This window comes from Canis aureus, chromosome 19 (assembly GCF_053574225.1).
Source record: "Canis aureus isolate CA01 chromosome 19, VMU_Caureus_v.1.0, whole genome shotgun sequence".
Taxonomy (NCBI): Eukaryota; Metazoa; Chordata; class Mammalia; order Carnivora; family Canidae; genus Canis; species Canis aureus.
Window position 1 is genome coordinate 45,622,585 of NC_135629.1, and position 15,207 is coordinate 45,637,791.

Sequence of the window (15,207 nt, forward strand, 5' to 3'; positions counted from 1 at the left end):
AGACTCCAACCTCGGGGCTGGAGGCTCCCTGGAACTCTCATCCCCCTTAGCACCCCCTTAGCCTCGCCTTGGAGGCCAGGAGCCCTTCTATCGGGCGCAGAATCGGGTGCTGCCCAAGAGGAGGCGGGTGAGGCACCCCGGCCAGGAGGGGTCCCAAAACCCAAGCAGTGGCCAAGAATAATAACACGGAGAAGGATCCCAGCGCAAAAAAAAAGGAAGACAGACTCTATGCGTCGCTCCCGGCAGCCGGCGTTACCTGGAGTCGGCGGGCGGCGGCCGCCGGAGCGATTACTCACTGCGTGGCGCACCCCACCCGCGGGCCGCTGAACTGATGTTTCCGTGGGGAGGGGTGTCACTGAGTCGGGGGGGGAGCTCCTTACGGCTCTCCTGGGAATCCTCCGCATCCCGCTTGCGGGACCTCAGCAAACCCCCGTTCCCGCTCCCACGGGGGCCCATTTCTCCGCGTCTGTCCACGCGAGAGCTCCCTTCTAAGGTCCCCAGGAGCCCCCCGAGGAATCTCAGCCCTGTCCTGCGTGAAGTGGACAGCTGAGCCAGGGCGAGGGCCCGGGACTCCGTTGCCTTCCAGCTTTTTCTCAGTCTTCCCTCCAGCAAAGCCTGGGACCGAGGCTGCGCGCGGAGGACCAAAGAGAGGCGGGATGAAGTGGGAGGCGGGGGGCGCTGGGCCGAGAGCGATGGGACCCGCGCGTCCAGGGCGTGGGGCTGGGGAGGGTGCGACTCTTAGGCCCCTGGGGAAGGACGGGGGGTGGAAATGGGAGCAGGCGGGGCTCGGGGACCACTCCGGGGGGGCGGGGCCAAACGCTGGGGTGGGGGCCGAGACAGGATGGGAGGAGGAGCGGGCCTGGGCCGGGGGCCGCAGGAGACACTTAAGGGGCAAAGGGCTGAGAGCAGGGCGCAGGGAAGTGGGCAGGGGTATGGAAGCGGGATTGGGGGAGCCAGGTCCCAGATTGGGGGTGGGGAGCCTGGAGCTGGCGGGGTTGGAAAGAGAGTTCTCAGGCTGGTAGGGGCTGAGTGGGGGCTTCCGGGCCGCGGGACAGGGCGCGCGCGGTGCGCGGCGGGGCGGAGGCCGGACGGGTGGGGCGCTCGGTGCCCGCGGGCGGGCGGGCGGCGGGGAGGCCGGTGCGGGGCCCGCCGCCCCCCCGGGGCCGGGCCGGGCCGGGGGCGGGGCCGGGCGGGGCCAGCGGCGCATTAGCGCCTTGTCAATTCGGCTGCTCAGACTTGCTCCGGCCTCCGCGCCCGCGCCCAGCGACGTGCGGGCTGCCCGGCCCGCGCCCTCCCGCGCCGGCCTCGAGCCCCGCGCCCGGAGCCGCCGCAGCCGCCGCCCGCCGCCTCCTGCCGCGCGCCCCCGGCAGCGCCGGCCCCATGCCCGCCGGCCGCCCGGGCCCCGCCGCCCAATCCGCGCGGCGGCCGCCGCCGCCGCTGCCCCTACTGCTACTCTGCGTCCTCGGGGCGCCGAGAGCCGGATCAGGAGCCCGTGAGTACCCGGCGTCCTGTTCCCTTCTTCCCGCCTGGGCCGAGAGCGTGCGCCCCGGGGGCAGCTGCGGGGGGAGGGGGCGCGGGCGCCACCTGGACGGCCCGGGAACAAAGGAAGGCGCCCCCAGCGCGGCCCTCGGGGCGCCCTCACCTGCAGGGCGCACGGCGCGGTAGTCCCCCGGCCCGAGGGTCCGGCTTCCGCGCCCTAGGCCTTCTTACCTGGGCCGCCCGGCCGGGGACACCCGGCCCTTCCCCGAGGGTCGAGGGCCCCGCGGCCTGGGACTCTCTGAACTCCGGGACGCGGCGGGTGCACGCAACAGCGCCCGCGGACTCGGAGCCATAGAGACCGAGGGGCACCGCTCCCGGGCAGGGGCGCACGCGGTAGGCGCGTTGGGTGCTGGTCCTGGGCGGCCCCCCCCCCCCAGTGGAGGGATGAGCCCCGCGAGGAAGGCGGGGCGCCGGGAGGGGGGCCGCTCTGGCCGCCTGGCGCGCGGCCCGGGGTCCCCGGGGACGCGCCTCTCCGCGGGCCGGCGCCGCCGCCCTCCCTTGGCGGGACCCCGAGCGCGGGGGTCCGCGGAGTCCTAGCCACTGGCGGGCTCGGAACCATTCCTGGCCAGGCTGCAGGGGCTGAGAGCCTCCAGCGACAGAAATCTTTGTGAGCGAGTGGGTGAGAGGGAGAGGGAGCAGGAGCCAGCGAGTCCGGGCACCGCGGGCCCAGCCTTGGTGGTTGGGGGGGGGGGGGGCGGGGAGGCTAACCGGGAACCCACGGCCCCGCAGGCCGAGACCTCTGCCCTGTCAGGAGCTCGCGGGCTGAGGCTTCTCTGTCGCCCCACCCGAAGCACACCCCTTCCAGGACACCGTCTCTACATCCAGACCCTCTCTGGGACACACCCAGAGACACACAAAGACACACTGGCTTGTGGCCCGTCACCCTCACCCTCAGATGAGCGCACACTGCATCCCAGATGCACATTCGCACACCATCGGGGCACGCGCACACACATTCCATCCCTGACACACACACATTCGTGGTCACATACATTCCGCAGGGGGAGGCAACACAGGGGTATACACGCAGGCATTGCCTGCCCGAGACGTTCACAATCGCTCTACGCAACCCCATCCAGGCGCGCAGGTCGATGCGGGCCAGCACACATTGCTCCCCAGGCCATCCCATACTGCACAGAGATGTTTGCAAGTTTCCTGTGGTTCTCCTCCAGAAAGGACAGGGTCCGGGCACCCCCTGGGGGCACTTGCTGAAAGCCCAGCATGCCCAAGGCGCCTGGGCAGGTGGGGGACTGCCCCAGGCCCTCCTGGGGTCCCTGGCAGCTCTGCTAGGCAGTGAGCAGTGCCTGTAAAGGCCACTAAGAGTGGCTGGCTTTGTTTCCCAGCCCATAGAGCAGCAGGCAAAGGTGGTGGTGGTTGGGGGGGATTGTTGTGCGTGTGTTTTTTCCTTTAAGGGGGAAGAAATTAAATAAAAGATTCTCACACCTCAGCAATATGTTTCTACTTACGGTGTGTCTTAGCACCTGACCAGCAGACCGGTGGGTCGTAAAGTGTCTGTAGGTACCAGCGGGACAGGAGATGGGGACCCCTGTCGGGACCCCGGGATAGAGGCCACCCTCCTGCCTTGCTTGCAGAGAATCTCACACTTTTCCCTTTTAAAACACATGGTGTTCCTTTTTAATAACGGCAGTGGCTCCAGATTGGGAAGGGAGAAAGAAAAAACTTTTAAAGGCCCCAGCTCTGTGTGAAAGGCAGGGAGGCAGGGAGCAAGGGGGGTGGGGGTGGCTGTCCAAAAGCTTAGCTCAGGGATCTGCTTTGGGGAGCCTCCTAGGAGGCCCCCCAAACCAGGCAAGGGCCCCCACAACTTTAGTGGGCTGTTCCCAGCTGCTTCCACTGGCTTGGAATGTATGCATCCAGGTCCCTAGCGCCTCGGCCCATTGTTTGGGGAGGCCTAAAGGGAGTTGGGAGCCAGCTGGGACCCCAGAGCTGGGAGGGGCTGTAATCTTAATAGTTCCTAGGTGCTGCAGTGTGCTGGGCCCTCTGGACATCATGATCTCATCTCATTCATCTCCCCAACAGGTAGAACTCATTTTCCTCCCATTTTATGGAGGAGGAAACTGAGATCGGCAGAGGGGAAACCAGTTGCTCAGGTGCTCCAGCTGGGATTGGCACCCATGTCCCAGGAGAAGTCCTCCCTCTGACCTTTTCTGGTGGAACTTGGTGGGGGGTGGGAGGGGGGGAATTGGCCTGTCCAGGCCTGCCTGGCCTTGCCCTCTCGCCCTGTCCCCCGCCCAGCCCCAGGAGGGCAGCTGCAGCTGCTGGCAGGCAGTCCACGCCAGCCCAGGCCAGGCGGGTGTGGCAGAGGGGCAGTGCCCCCCAGCCAAGACCCCCCAGAGAGCCCCTTCCTGGCTAGACCACGCTGGTGGGGGGGGGAGCAGGAGGGGGCGTGACCTACCCCCAAAGGGTTGAGAATGGGTCTGGGGTCCAGGCAGGCCTGGCCGTGACTTCCCACCCTGCTGGGGGGGCCCAGGCAGGAAGCGGTGGGTGGGCCGGGGCAGAGACGCTGGCACGCCCGAGTTCATGCCGAAGGAATTCCGAATTAGCGGGCGGCTGGCTGCCTGGGACCTCCGGGGCGGCCCCCTGGCCCCCGCCCCCGGCCGCCCCCGCCTCCTCGGCTCTGGCCCGCTCAGCCGGCTCCTTCGCACGGACGCTGAGACCTCCAGCGAGCCCTGGGCCAAGCCCCAAACGCAACTGTGATCCCAGGCTCCAGTAAGAAATGGCCCTCAAGCCAAGTTTGCCCCGGAAAATTGTCAGAGCCGGCAGGGAGAACCGTGTGCACCCCACCTCGCCCATCTGGGGGCAGTGAGGGCCCGCACAGGGCAGCCACAGGCATTCAGAGTGTCTCCCAAGGGGCCAGGATCACCCCGTCCTTGGCTGCCATCTCAGGGAAACTGGGTTACCTCCTCCCTCCCCTGCTGCCCCTTTACCCCCCACTCCTGCAGTCCCTTTTTACAGCTGCCTGGGGATCCTTTTAAAATGTAAATTCTCCCTGTGCTGAACTCTGGAATAGCCCCTCCCAGCAGGTCTGGCACTGCTGACCTCCCAGACCTCATTCCCCACCACTCCTGCCCCAGGACCTTTGCACTTGCTGCTCCCACTGTCTGGTCACTCTTTCCTAGACATTTTCGTGGTTACTTCTTTCACTTTATTCAGGTCTCAACTCAAATGCCTCCCCAGATAGGTAGGCCTCCTGGGCCATTGAGCTGCCACCGCTACCATGTGCTTCACTTCTCCCTTATTTATTCTTAGATATTTGTTCTTTTTCCTCTTGCTCCATTGGATTCAAGGCCCACAAGGGGGAGGAATTTTGAGTACCTTGGTCACCATTGTGTGCCCAGCTCCTGGCAAACTGTGGGTGCTCCATGATGCACGAATTAATGAATGAACAAATGAGTGAATGAGTCCTCGCAACTGCTTGTGGTGCAGGAAGAGGCCCCTTCCCACATGCTCAAAGAAATAAAGTGAATGGACAAGCTTCCACAGTTTGCTGGGGGCATTTGAACCCAGGTCAGCCTGGCTTAAAAGTCCCATAGGGTTGTCCTTAAAGACAGTATTTTCACTCCTCTCAAACATGTGATTGACACCATGGTGCCCACTTCCCAGATGGGGAGACTGAGGCTCAGTGAGGGGTATCAGGGACTCAGACTGTGCAACCCTTGTCCCTTATCTGGACCTTGACATCTTGGATAAAAACAGATTCCTCTTAGGTTCTAACCTCCAGAAGGGGAAGCTCGGCATCCCTGAGACCCTCATGCCTAGCTCAGTTCACACACAATCCTGTTTAGGAAGTTCACTTTCCATCTGATCTTCACAGTAGCCCTAGGGATCATGAGCTTTCTTGTTCCCATTTTGCAGATTAGGAAAAATGAATTGAAGGAAAGAACAATGATACCAAGTCCCTCAAATGGGGGTTGGGTACCAAGAGTTTGCCCCTTCAGTGCCAGCAACAGCACAGAGCAGAACTCTGAAGATTGACAAAATCTGACTTTAAATTAGGTGCCCTTTTCTCATCCGGTGACTTTGGGCAAGAGGTGATTTCTCAGGCCTCAGGTTTTTCATTCATAAAAGAAGCAGGATTCTAGTAAGAGTCAGGGCACCCCTTTTAGGAAGCATCTCCTCCACCAGGACCCACTTACAATGTGTGAGGCTCTAGCGTTATCAATCTTATATTTCTAATTAGCAAAAATAAAATGAAATTTAAAAAGAAAAAAAACCCAGAATGTAATAGTGGTTGGAACTATATGCAAAGCAAGATGTGCTTGAATCTGAGTGGGCATTTATGACTGACTTTTGTGCCCACCCCTAGAGCCCTAGCAAGTCCTCGAACGAGCAGCTTGGAAAGACCTAAGTTGTGGAATCGCAGTCCTGGGGCTGAATCTTGGTTTTGCCAACCAACCTTTGCTGGTCACTTGGCCTAAGTGAACCTCAATTTCCTTATCTGTAGAATGGGAGACAATAAAAAAACAGCTCCTTTGGAGGACTGCCAGGAGACCTGGAGGTCCTGGCCTGGTGCGGAGGAGGCGGGGCTCAGGGCCACTCCATCTCAGGCCTGACAGGCACTCCTCTCTGACCCCAGACACAGCTGTCATCAGCCCCCAGGACCCCACGCTCCTCATCGGCTCCTCCCTGCAGGCCACGTGCTCAGTGCATGGGGACCCGCCAGGCACCACGGCTGAGGGCCTCTACTGGACCCTCAATGGGCGCCGCCTAGCCCCTGAGCTCTCCCGCGTGCTCAATGCGTCCACCCTGGCCCTTGCCCTGGCTAACCTCAACGGATCCAGGCAGCAGTCAGGCGACAACCTGGTGTGCCACGCTCGCGACGGCAGCATCCTGGCTGGCTCCTGCCTCTATGTTGGCTGTAAGTGGGCCCCCAGGATAAGCGGGGTAACTCTTGGGAGCAGCATCTCCCTCTGGAGAGGGGAATGAATCATGGGCCCTCTGGCCCAGGACTGAACAGTGGGCGTGCTGGCACAGGTTGAGAGGTAGGGACCTCTGGGGTGGAAATGAGAGCCTGGAACCGCCACCCCATCCCCAAGAGATTCCAGGCAGGCTGTCATGCCAACATCCGCTCTGTTCACCCTCCTTCCACTCGAAGGTGGGGGCTTAGCTGGTGGCTAGCAACTTCTCCATCTGCCCAGGGCTGATCCAGACCCTCAGCCCCCTGCACCCCCCCTTCCCCAGTGCCCCCAGAGAAACCTTTCAACATCAGTTGCTGGTCCAAGAACATGAAGGACCTGACATGCCGCTGGACGCCGGGGGCCCATGGGGAAACCTTCCTCCACACCAACTACTCCCTCAAGTACAAGCTGAGGTTGGTGGTGGCCCTTGGGTGACGTGTATGCCAGCCTGGCTGTGAGGCCTTGGCAAAGCCCACCCTCTCTGAGCCTGGTGTCCTGTCTGCGCTCCGGGGATGCCATGGGGAGGTCTGGGAGCCTGAAGGGACCTTCGTGTGTCCTTACACCCCCTCCTGCCCTGCAGGTGGTACGGGCAGGACAACACATGCGAGGAGTACCACACTGTAGGACCTCATTCCTGCCACATCCCCAAGGACCTGGCTCTCTTTACACCCTATGAGATCTGGGTGGAGGCCACCAACCGGCTGGGCTCGGCCCGCTCTGATGTGCTCACGCTGGACATCCTGGATGTGGGTGAGCGCCCCCACCAGCTACTAGGCCCACGAGGGATCCTGCGCCCCCTCTCTTAGCTCAGCTCCCGGCTGCAGCTCCAGCTCATTGGGGCTGGGAGGAACTAGGCATCCACCCATAGGTCCCCAGTCCCCTAAAGCAGCCAGGATACCCCCACTCTGTGGAGAACACCTGGCCTGGCTGCCTCCCTCTCAGCAGCCCAGGTGTGCAGGAGGGGGCCCCGGGAGAGCTGGGAGGGGGCGCCCAGGTCGGGAGGCGCCCCAGGAAGCCTCAGCCTGAAGATGGGGGGGGTGCGCAGGCGGGAGGCAGGAAACGGATGATCTGCGAGCAGAATTGGGCCTAATCTAATTAGGGTGTTTCTCAGCCCCAAGCAGGCCTGTGCCTTAACCCTTTCAGACCCTTACTAAGGCCTCAGGGGGAGAGGCCAGACCTCCGTGCTGCCCATGGGCTCCCAGAAGGATCCCCCAGAAGGCCTGTAGCCACCCCCCACCCCAGTCTGCTTCCTGCTCTGCTTCCTCCAGTGCTGAAGCTGCAGTGGGCTGGTTCTGAGCCTCAGTTTTCCTTCTGCACCACCAAGGCTGTCATATTGAAAACCTTTGTAAAGTAGGAAAGAACTGGAGGTGCAGGTGGGCAGTGGGGGGTCAGGAGGAGCTTCCCAGGGGTCTGGCAGCCTGCTGGCCCCCTGGCCTCCTGGGCATAATAATAACAATGTCATCAACCAGGCCGTGTCTGCTTTTACATAGCTCCCTGAAGATAGGATTATGTTTCTCCTGTCACAGATAATAATGGTGATAACAGCTAACGTTAATTGAATGCTTCTAGGTGCTGAGTGTTTCCCAAATATTATCTAATGTAATCCACCCGTCCTGAAGGGGGAAGTGGGAAGAGGGCAGAAGCGAGGCAGGTGCCCCCTAAGCCATGTGCTCTGAGATTTTAACCGAGCCGCCCCCCCTCCCCCCGCCTGGGTCCAAGGACAGCTGAGTGATTAAGTCCTGCCCTGCCCCATCCATCCGCCCATCTCTCAGTGACCACCGACCCCCCACCTGATGTGCATGTGAGCCGAGTCGGGGGCCTGGAGGACCAGCTAAGTGTGCGCTGGGTTTCCCCACCGGCCCTCAAGGACTTCCTCTTCCAAGCCAAGTACCAAATCCGCTACCGAGTGGAGGACAGCGTGGATTGGAAGGTGCCTGACACCCCCACCCCCTACCCCATCCCACCCCGAGCCTCCCTCCCCCCCGCCCCCCCGCCCCTGCCCCATCTCTGACTCTGCCATTGCCACCAGGTGGTGGACGATGTAAGCAACCAGACCTCGTGCCGCCTGGCCGGCCTGAAGCCAGGCACAGTCTACTTCGTGCAAGTGCGTTGCAATCCCTTTGGCATCTACGGCTCCAAGAAGGCGGGGATCTGGAGCGAGTGGAGCCACCCCACGGCTGCCTCCACCCCTCGCAGTGGTGAGCACCCCACAGGCCTGGGTGGTCAGGACACCAGTCCCAAAGCAGCCAAAGCCTTCATTTCTTTGGTTCCTCCAAGAGAGCGGAGGTGTCAAATTGGTGGCCCTTAGGGGCCAAATGTGGCCCTTGGATCCATTTTCTTTGACCTGTCATTTGAAAAAAAAAAAAAAAAAAGTCTGACCTCCTTGCAGACATTTAAAAACAGGAAGTCTTCACACAACTATCCTAGGTTTCCTAGAAAAATTGATCGTCTAGGAAATGTTGGGGCACCTGGCTGGCTCAGTCAGAAGAGCGTGCAACTCTTGATCTCCGTGTTGTGAGTTAGAGCCCTACGTTGGGTGTAGAGTCCTTAAACATAGAATCTTCAAACAAGGAACTTTAACAGGACACAGTCCCCACCAGCCCCCATCACTCACCACCCTCACTCTTGAGTTGCCCCATCCCCACCTAGCCCATTTTGGCCGCCTGTACCCGCTCCTTAGCCCCTAAAGCAAGTGCGTTTGAGACCTCTGCTCTGCTTCTGAGGCTGATCGGCTGCCAACGTTTCTTAGGATGGGCCTTGAGTTCCCCTCCTGATCAAGGTAGGGGGAGGGGACCATCAGGAGCCTGGGTCTGACTTCCCTTGCCAGCTGGGGTTTCTCTAAGCCCATGATCCTCCATCCTCTCCATTATGAGATGGCATGAAATATGTTAAACATCTGACCTCAGCTTTTCCATCTGGAAAGTGGGTACAATAATCATACCAACCTCGGGCTGTTATTAGGGTTCAATGAGATAGCCCAAGAAAGTGCACTCACTGTGGGTGCCCTCTAAGTGTTTGCAGGTGGTTACTAAGGCTCCTATCTCCTGCTCCCCCATGGCTTCACCTCAAAGGAACCTCCTTTTCTCAGTGAAGATACAGGCCCTAGGATGTTCAGCCGCCCGCTAAGGTCACACAGGGATTCGAATTGTTTCTTTGAAGTCCGGGCCCATGCTCGTGGGATGACGGGGAAACTGAGGCGCAGGAGGGGTCTCAAAGCCAGACAAGGGCAGAGCCAGGCTCCAGCCAGTTCCCCAGCCCCCATCCTGGGCCCCTCCAGGTTCTGGAGGTGGGCGGGATCTAGCACGGCCGGGAGGGGCCTGCGCCTTGGCCCCTGCTCGTGCCCAGCACCTGCGATTCTTGCACGGGAGCCAGCAGGCGGCTGCGTCCGCTGGAGAGGCTGGGGAGGCCGGGGGAGGCCAGCAGGGGCGGTGGGGGCCGTGGCCGTGCCAGGGCCTGTCAGCGGGTTCCCGGCGTTATTTATGACGTGAGGCCGATGTCCTTATCTGCCGGCCTGCTAGGGGCTGGCTGCGGCCGACAGCTGGACCGACAGGCCAGCCTCCCACCTGGCCCTCCCAGCCCACTCCCCATCCCGCTGGCTCCGGCTCTCAGGCCAGGCCCCTGCCCCCCCGGGGGGGGGTCTCCTCTGTCTCCCTTCATCCCTCTGTCACTCTCTTCCCTTTTATCTCCCTGTGTTTTTGCCTTTTTTGGTTTCTATGTCCCTCCATACCCATGGCCTCTGTCTCTGCCGGCTTCAGCCCTCTCTTGATGGCGCCCTTTCCTGTCCCTCTGCATTTCCTTGGCCGTCCCCCATTTCTTGGGCCCTCCCCACGTCTCCCCCTCTCCTTGTCTCCGTCTTTCCATCTCTCTCTGTCTCTCCGACTCTCTCTCACTAGTGGCGCGCTCTCTCTTTCCCCGTCCCTTGCTCTGTGTCTGGGTCGCATCCCTCTGGCCCTGGCTCCTGTCCTTCTTCCCCTCCCTTTCGCTCACACCTGGCTCAGGCCGCGGGAATCAGGTTCCTGGAGGAGCCATGGGGGAGGACTCCCTCCTTCCCCGCCTCCCACCTCTTCGGGGGCTCAGCTGGGCAGCTGGGCCGGGCGGTGGAGAGGACCCGATCCCAGAGACGCCGGGAGGGAGGTGCCCCAGGGGAACAGAGTCCAGCCGAGCGGCGGAGCCTCCCTCTCCTGCCCTCGCGCGCCCTCTGCCGGGCGCGCCGTGACACCGCCGCTCCCCCCCACCAGAGCGCCCGGGCCCGGGCGGCGGGGCGTGCGAGCCGCGGGGCGGCGAGCCGAGCTCGGGGCCGGTGCGGCGCGAGCTCAAGCAGTTCCTGGGCTGGCTCAAGAAGCACGCGTACTGCTCGAACCTGAGCTTCCGCCTCTACGACCAGTGGCGAGCCTGGATGCAGAAGACCCACAAAACCCGCAACCAGGTAGGAAGGAGGGACCCGCGGGGCGAGGGATGGAGTGGTAGCGGCAGGGAGGGAGGCGGACTGGGGCGGGGGCAGGACCGCAGCCCCCAGACACCGCCTCCTTCCTTCCAAGCACAGGACGAGGGGATCCTGCCCTCGGGCAGACGGGGCACGACGAGAGGTAAGGGGAGCCCACCCCAGCTTGGTGGGTGGGCAGGGAGGGAGACAAGGGCCCCTCCTGGTGGCCACGGGCCGTGGGCCCCCCACCCTCAGCCTTAGAGTTGCTGAGATGGAATCCCTTTCTCCATCTCTTATTTATCAGCATTTACCTAACACCCAGTGATTGCCTGGTCCCTGGGACTTTAGTCTAGTAAAAGCATCTGACCCCCCATGATGTCCAAAGTGGAATGTCATCCTCAGGAATGAACACACCCCAGTTAGCATGTATGAGCACTGATTGCATGCTCACCCTATGCCACAGTACGCCCCATGGGACAAACAGATATTCTTATTTCTCAAATGGGGAAACCAAGGCCCTGAGAGGGGCAGTACCAAAGGTCACCAAGCTGAAAATGGCAGAGCCAGGACCTGAACTGGGGCTTCCTCAATTGCTCTGTGGTACTGGCCCCTCCCAGGCTCCCTGCTTAGGTTGGCTTCCCCTCTACCTGCAGGTCCTGCCAGATAAGCTCTAGGGACTGGGGCCACCCTCCCTGCTGCGTGGAGACCTGGGGGCTGCACCCAGACTGGGGGCTAACTCTGTACCCTCACCTCAGGGCACCCAAGCACCCTTGGCTTGGAGGAGCTGGGGTGGGTATTCTGAGGGTAACAACATCTCTGGCCTCCATGTGAGGCCATCCTTGGGTGCAACTCCAATGGGGGTGTGTGTGAGAGTTGGCTAAGCTGCCCAGAACCCCTGCCAGGGCTGGGGGTGAAGAGGGGTCATTACTCTCCCCCCCCATCCAGGACCCCTACAGAGTCTTTTTAAATAAACAAGCTATTTAGGTGCCCTGATTGTGAAGATGTTTGGGGCTGGATTGGCCCAGGGTAGGGGCTGTGGGGTTTAGGGGTTTAATGACCCTATGGGATTGGAACCTTTGCATCCCAGAATTTCAGACTCTCCAAAATATGAAATATCTGGTTTTAAACTCACTGGAGGTTGTGATTCAAAACACCAGTTCTACCATCAGGGAGCGGGGGGTCTTGCACCTACCATCCCTGGCGTTGTGGGGCCTCTTTCCCAGGGACGCCCAATCCCAGCACCCTAGGACAGAGACAGTGGAGCAGCTGCAAATGAAGGGTCCTTTATTGTTGGAGTCACAGCAAATTCAAGGGCGGTCAGCAACCTGGTGGAGCGTGACCCCAGCCATCTGACGGTCCAGGGGTGGGCTGGGTGCCATTCACCCCATTTCCCATATCCCATGGCATGTCTCTGGGAAGCCACCATCACTCGGCAGATTCTGCATCAAACCTAAGGTCCTGAAGAACCTCGCTGATCGCTTCCATGGTTTTAATTACCCTACAAGAGTGGATGGGAACTATAAATAAAACCCAGATGGGGCGAATTAGCCACCACTGCGCAGCTCCTAGGGGGCTGCGGCAAGCCCCAGGCCCTCCTGCCTGCCGCCAAAGTTCCAGGCAGCACCAGTGGCCAAGAGGACAATTTGGATGCCTGGGAGGAGGGGTGGTCTGCGGATGAGAGTGGGCAGAGAGAAAAAGGCATCTTGGGTGGGTGCCATCCGAAGGTTGTGCTGTGTTACATAGCAGATACTGAATGGGAGTGCAATCCTGTGTGCCAGGGGGGAGGATGGGTGCTGGAGGAAGGAACGTGCAGGTCTGTGTCTGGTGGACCTGGGCAACCATGTCCCAGCTCTAAGTCAGTGGGATTGGCATGTGTGAAGGTGCCCAACTGTGTCCCAGAAATGCACAGGGAGTCTGGTGTGAAATTGCAGGGTGTTGCACTGGGGTAATGTATGCTCTATGTCTGGGAGCCACCAGGTAAGGACTCCAGTGTGCATACCCTAAGGATTGTGTGCACGTTCAGAGGGTCAACCCCGGATGACCAAGCCAACCCCGGGGCACTCCTGGCTGGGGATGGGTGCCTGGAGGTGTTGCTGCGCAAATCTAACACCACCAACCCACTGGGAGGGAGTGCTCACTTCATCTTCAGCTGGTGCATCTCCAGGGTGTTCTCCTGCTCAGTCAGCTCTGGTGCCCCCATCAGCTGCAGCAGGGCCACCTGGTATGGGTAAGAGGGAAGATGTCACAGCTGGCAGAGTCCCTCCTCTGCCCTCCCACGCAGACACTGAAGCACCCAGAAAGGCAGCCAGGACTGGGAATCTCAAGGGGCGGTGCTTTGCACGGTAGGGGCTCCGGAGGACGACTGAGTGGGCGGGCCCTAGAGTTAGTGGGCGGGGAAACGTGGGTGTGGCCACATGAAGGCGGGGTATGGGAAGGGCGGAGAAGGCTCAGCCAGGAATTGGTGACGGGAGTGGAGCAGGCCTGGGCCTCATAGTCCCAAGGATGCGGCAGGGCGTTGTTATAATCCCAGGGTGGAAGTCGGCCAAACACCTAGACTGGGATTGGGGTCTCCTAAAACACCGTGGCCCGGAAATCCCAGTTTAGAGTGCGATGTGGGCGGGGCTTCGCGTGGGCTTGGTCTGGGAATAGCGTGTCTCGTCCAGCATTGGCTGTCGGGCCAGAGTAGGCGGGGCCTTGGAACCCCGGGGGAGGAGTGGGCCCAGAACCTAGGCTGGGATATAGGGTTACTCAGGAGGGGGGATACCGTGGAAATTCACACTCTCCAATCTGCAGGGGGCTGGAGGCCCCGGCGTGAGGCAATGGGAGGAGCCAAAGGGGTAGGAGCGTAGTGGGGGCGGACTCTGGGCAGAGGGCTGGGGCTGCAGGAGGGGCTGAAGTGAACTCGGTGTATCCTGGGACCAAACAAAATCTGAATGACCTGGAGATGGACAGGAGGGGTCAGGGCACGAGAATCCTAAGTGAAACCTTAGTGGAGTTTTGAGGTGGGGCAGGAGGAAGTGGTGTCTGGGGCGCCGGAGGGCTGGATTCTGGCCCCTGCCCCATGAGGCACACAGTGGGCCCCGACAGATCAGGCACTGTGTAGGGTTACAGGGGCTGGGGTGGGGCCTCACCGTGGCCAGGCGCGTCTGCTCCAGCTGTTGCAGGCTGCGCACGTGGCTCGCAAGCAGCGGCTGTCCTCTGGGCCCGGCCAGCTCGGCCTCCACCGCCAGCACCTCCCGCGAGGCGGCGGCGAAGGCCTGGGTCACCTCGTGCACCGTGCTCCGGTAGCGCGGGAAGTCGTGGGGCGGGCCGCTTCGCAGGTACTGGAGGTGGCCTCTGCGGCAGGTGGGGGTCCTGAGGCTACGCCCCCCAGGCTCTCAAGCCCTGCACCCGCACTGACCACCTGAAGGCCCCCAGGAAGTGTCTCTGGACCCCAGAGTGTGGAGGACGCTTTCTGACTCCCGCAGGGTAACCGGAGATGGGCCCACTCCTGCCCTTGGGGAAGGGATAGACGCCACGCGGAGTGGCCCATCCGGCAGTGGGGCCGCGCCCTGGGTCCCAGAGGGGAAAAGCAAGGATCTGGTCCCCCAGCGAATGCCGCCCCACCTCTGACAACGCAGCCGCACGGGGACCCAGCTCCGACCCCAGGCGTGCCCATCCCCGGAGCCCGCGGGGGGCTGAACTCTGCGACCCCCGCCCACCCCTGCGCCCGCACTTACTCCTCCAGCCGGCGGAAGGCCTGTGCGCGCTCAGCCTGCAACTGGTGGATGCGCTGCACCAGCGCCCGGATCGGGGCATCTTTCTACGGAGCGGGGGGCATGGCTGGGGCATGAAGCCGGAGCCCCCAAGTCTGCACCGCCCACCCCGCACCTGTTCCTGCTGGAGCCCGGGCTCACCCAGGGCCACGCCGGCTCCTCGCGCTCCGGGACACCGGCAGCTCCGGCAGTACCGGGTACCGAGGGGACAGCGGAGTCCTCCACGGCCTTGGAAGTGATCATGACTGAGCAGCCCCGGCCTCGCCCAGGACTAAGGTGTTCCACTGCGCCAGGCGCCCCCTGCAGGCCCGGAGGTCCCCCCACCCCAGCCTGTGGTCCCCAAAAAGGAAACCTGAAGATCTCGAAAAATAAGGAGTTAAGACAGTGAAGTCTTAGGCCGGACATGCTCCACCCATTCCCCTGCTTGTTCCCGTTGAGGGCTTTTTTTTTTCTTATCGTGCTTGTCCTTGAATGTAAGGCTCTGTATACAACAGGGCTGTCCCTAATCTGTATACATTTATCCCAACATCAACTTCATTTCAACCCCACATCCTGTGCCCACCCAAATAAAACA

At 61.5% G+C, this 15,207-nt stretch overlaps 2 protein-coding genes across 7 annotated transcripts; one reads left to right on the top strand and one right to left on the bottom strand.

The window, feature by feature from the left end:
• Positions 1-1,375: 1,375 nt before the first annotated feature.
• Positions 1,376-14,484, top strand: CRLF1 (cytokine receptor like factor 1). Of its 5 annotated transcripts, none has more exons than XM_077859345.1 (9): positions 1,376-1,492; positions 6,134-6,415; positions 6,739-6,868; positions 7,036-7,205; positions 8,228-8,385; positions 8,485-8,653; positions 10,694-10,881; positions 10,999-11,041; positions 14,346-14,484. In XM_077859345.1, exons 1-9 carry the CDS (start codon positions 1,381-1,383, stop codon positions 14,348-14,350), a joined length of 1,257 nt encoding a protein of 418 aa, XP_077715471.1. In that variant the 5' UTR covers positions 1,376-1,380; the 3' UTR covers positions 14,351-14,484. The 5 variants fall into 5 exon arrangements, with proteins under 5 accessions (XP_077715471.1, XP_077715469.1, XP_077715468.1 ...); XM_077859343.1 differs by lacking the exon at positions 14,346-14,484 and adding an exon at positions 11,532-12,425 and having other exon boundaries at positions 10,994-11,041; XM_077859342.1 differs by lacking the exon at positions 14,346-14,484 and adding an exon at positions 12,102-12,425 and having other exon boundaries at positions 10,994-11,041.
• REX1BD (required for excision 1-B domain containing) lies at positions 12,146-14,934 on the bottom strand. Of its 2 annotated transcripts, none has more exons than XM_077859347.1 (5): positions 14,775-14,934; positions 14,598-14,680; positions 14,010-14,214; positions 13,017-13,096; positions 12,146-12,376 (listed from the first exon to the last, which is right to left on the bottom strand). In XM_077859347.1, exons 1-5 carry the CDS (start codon positions 14,874-14,876, stop codon positions 12,304-12,306), a joined length of 543 nt encoding a protein of 180 aa, XP_077715473.1. In that variant the 5' UTR covers positions 14,877-14,934; the 3' UTR covers positions 12,146-12,303. The 2 variants fall into 2 exon arrangements, with proteins under 2 accessions (XP_077715473.1, XP_077715472.1); XM_077859346.1 differs by having other exon boundaries at positions 14,010-14,238.
• Between the last annotated feature and the right edge of the window lie 273 nt (positions 14,935-15,207).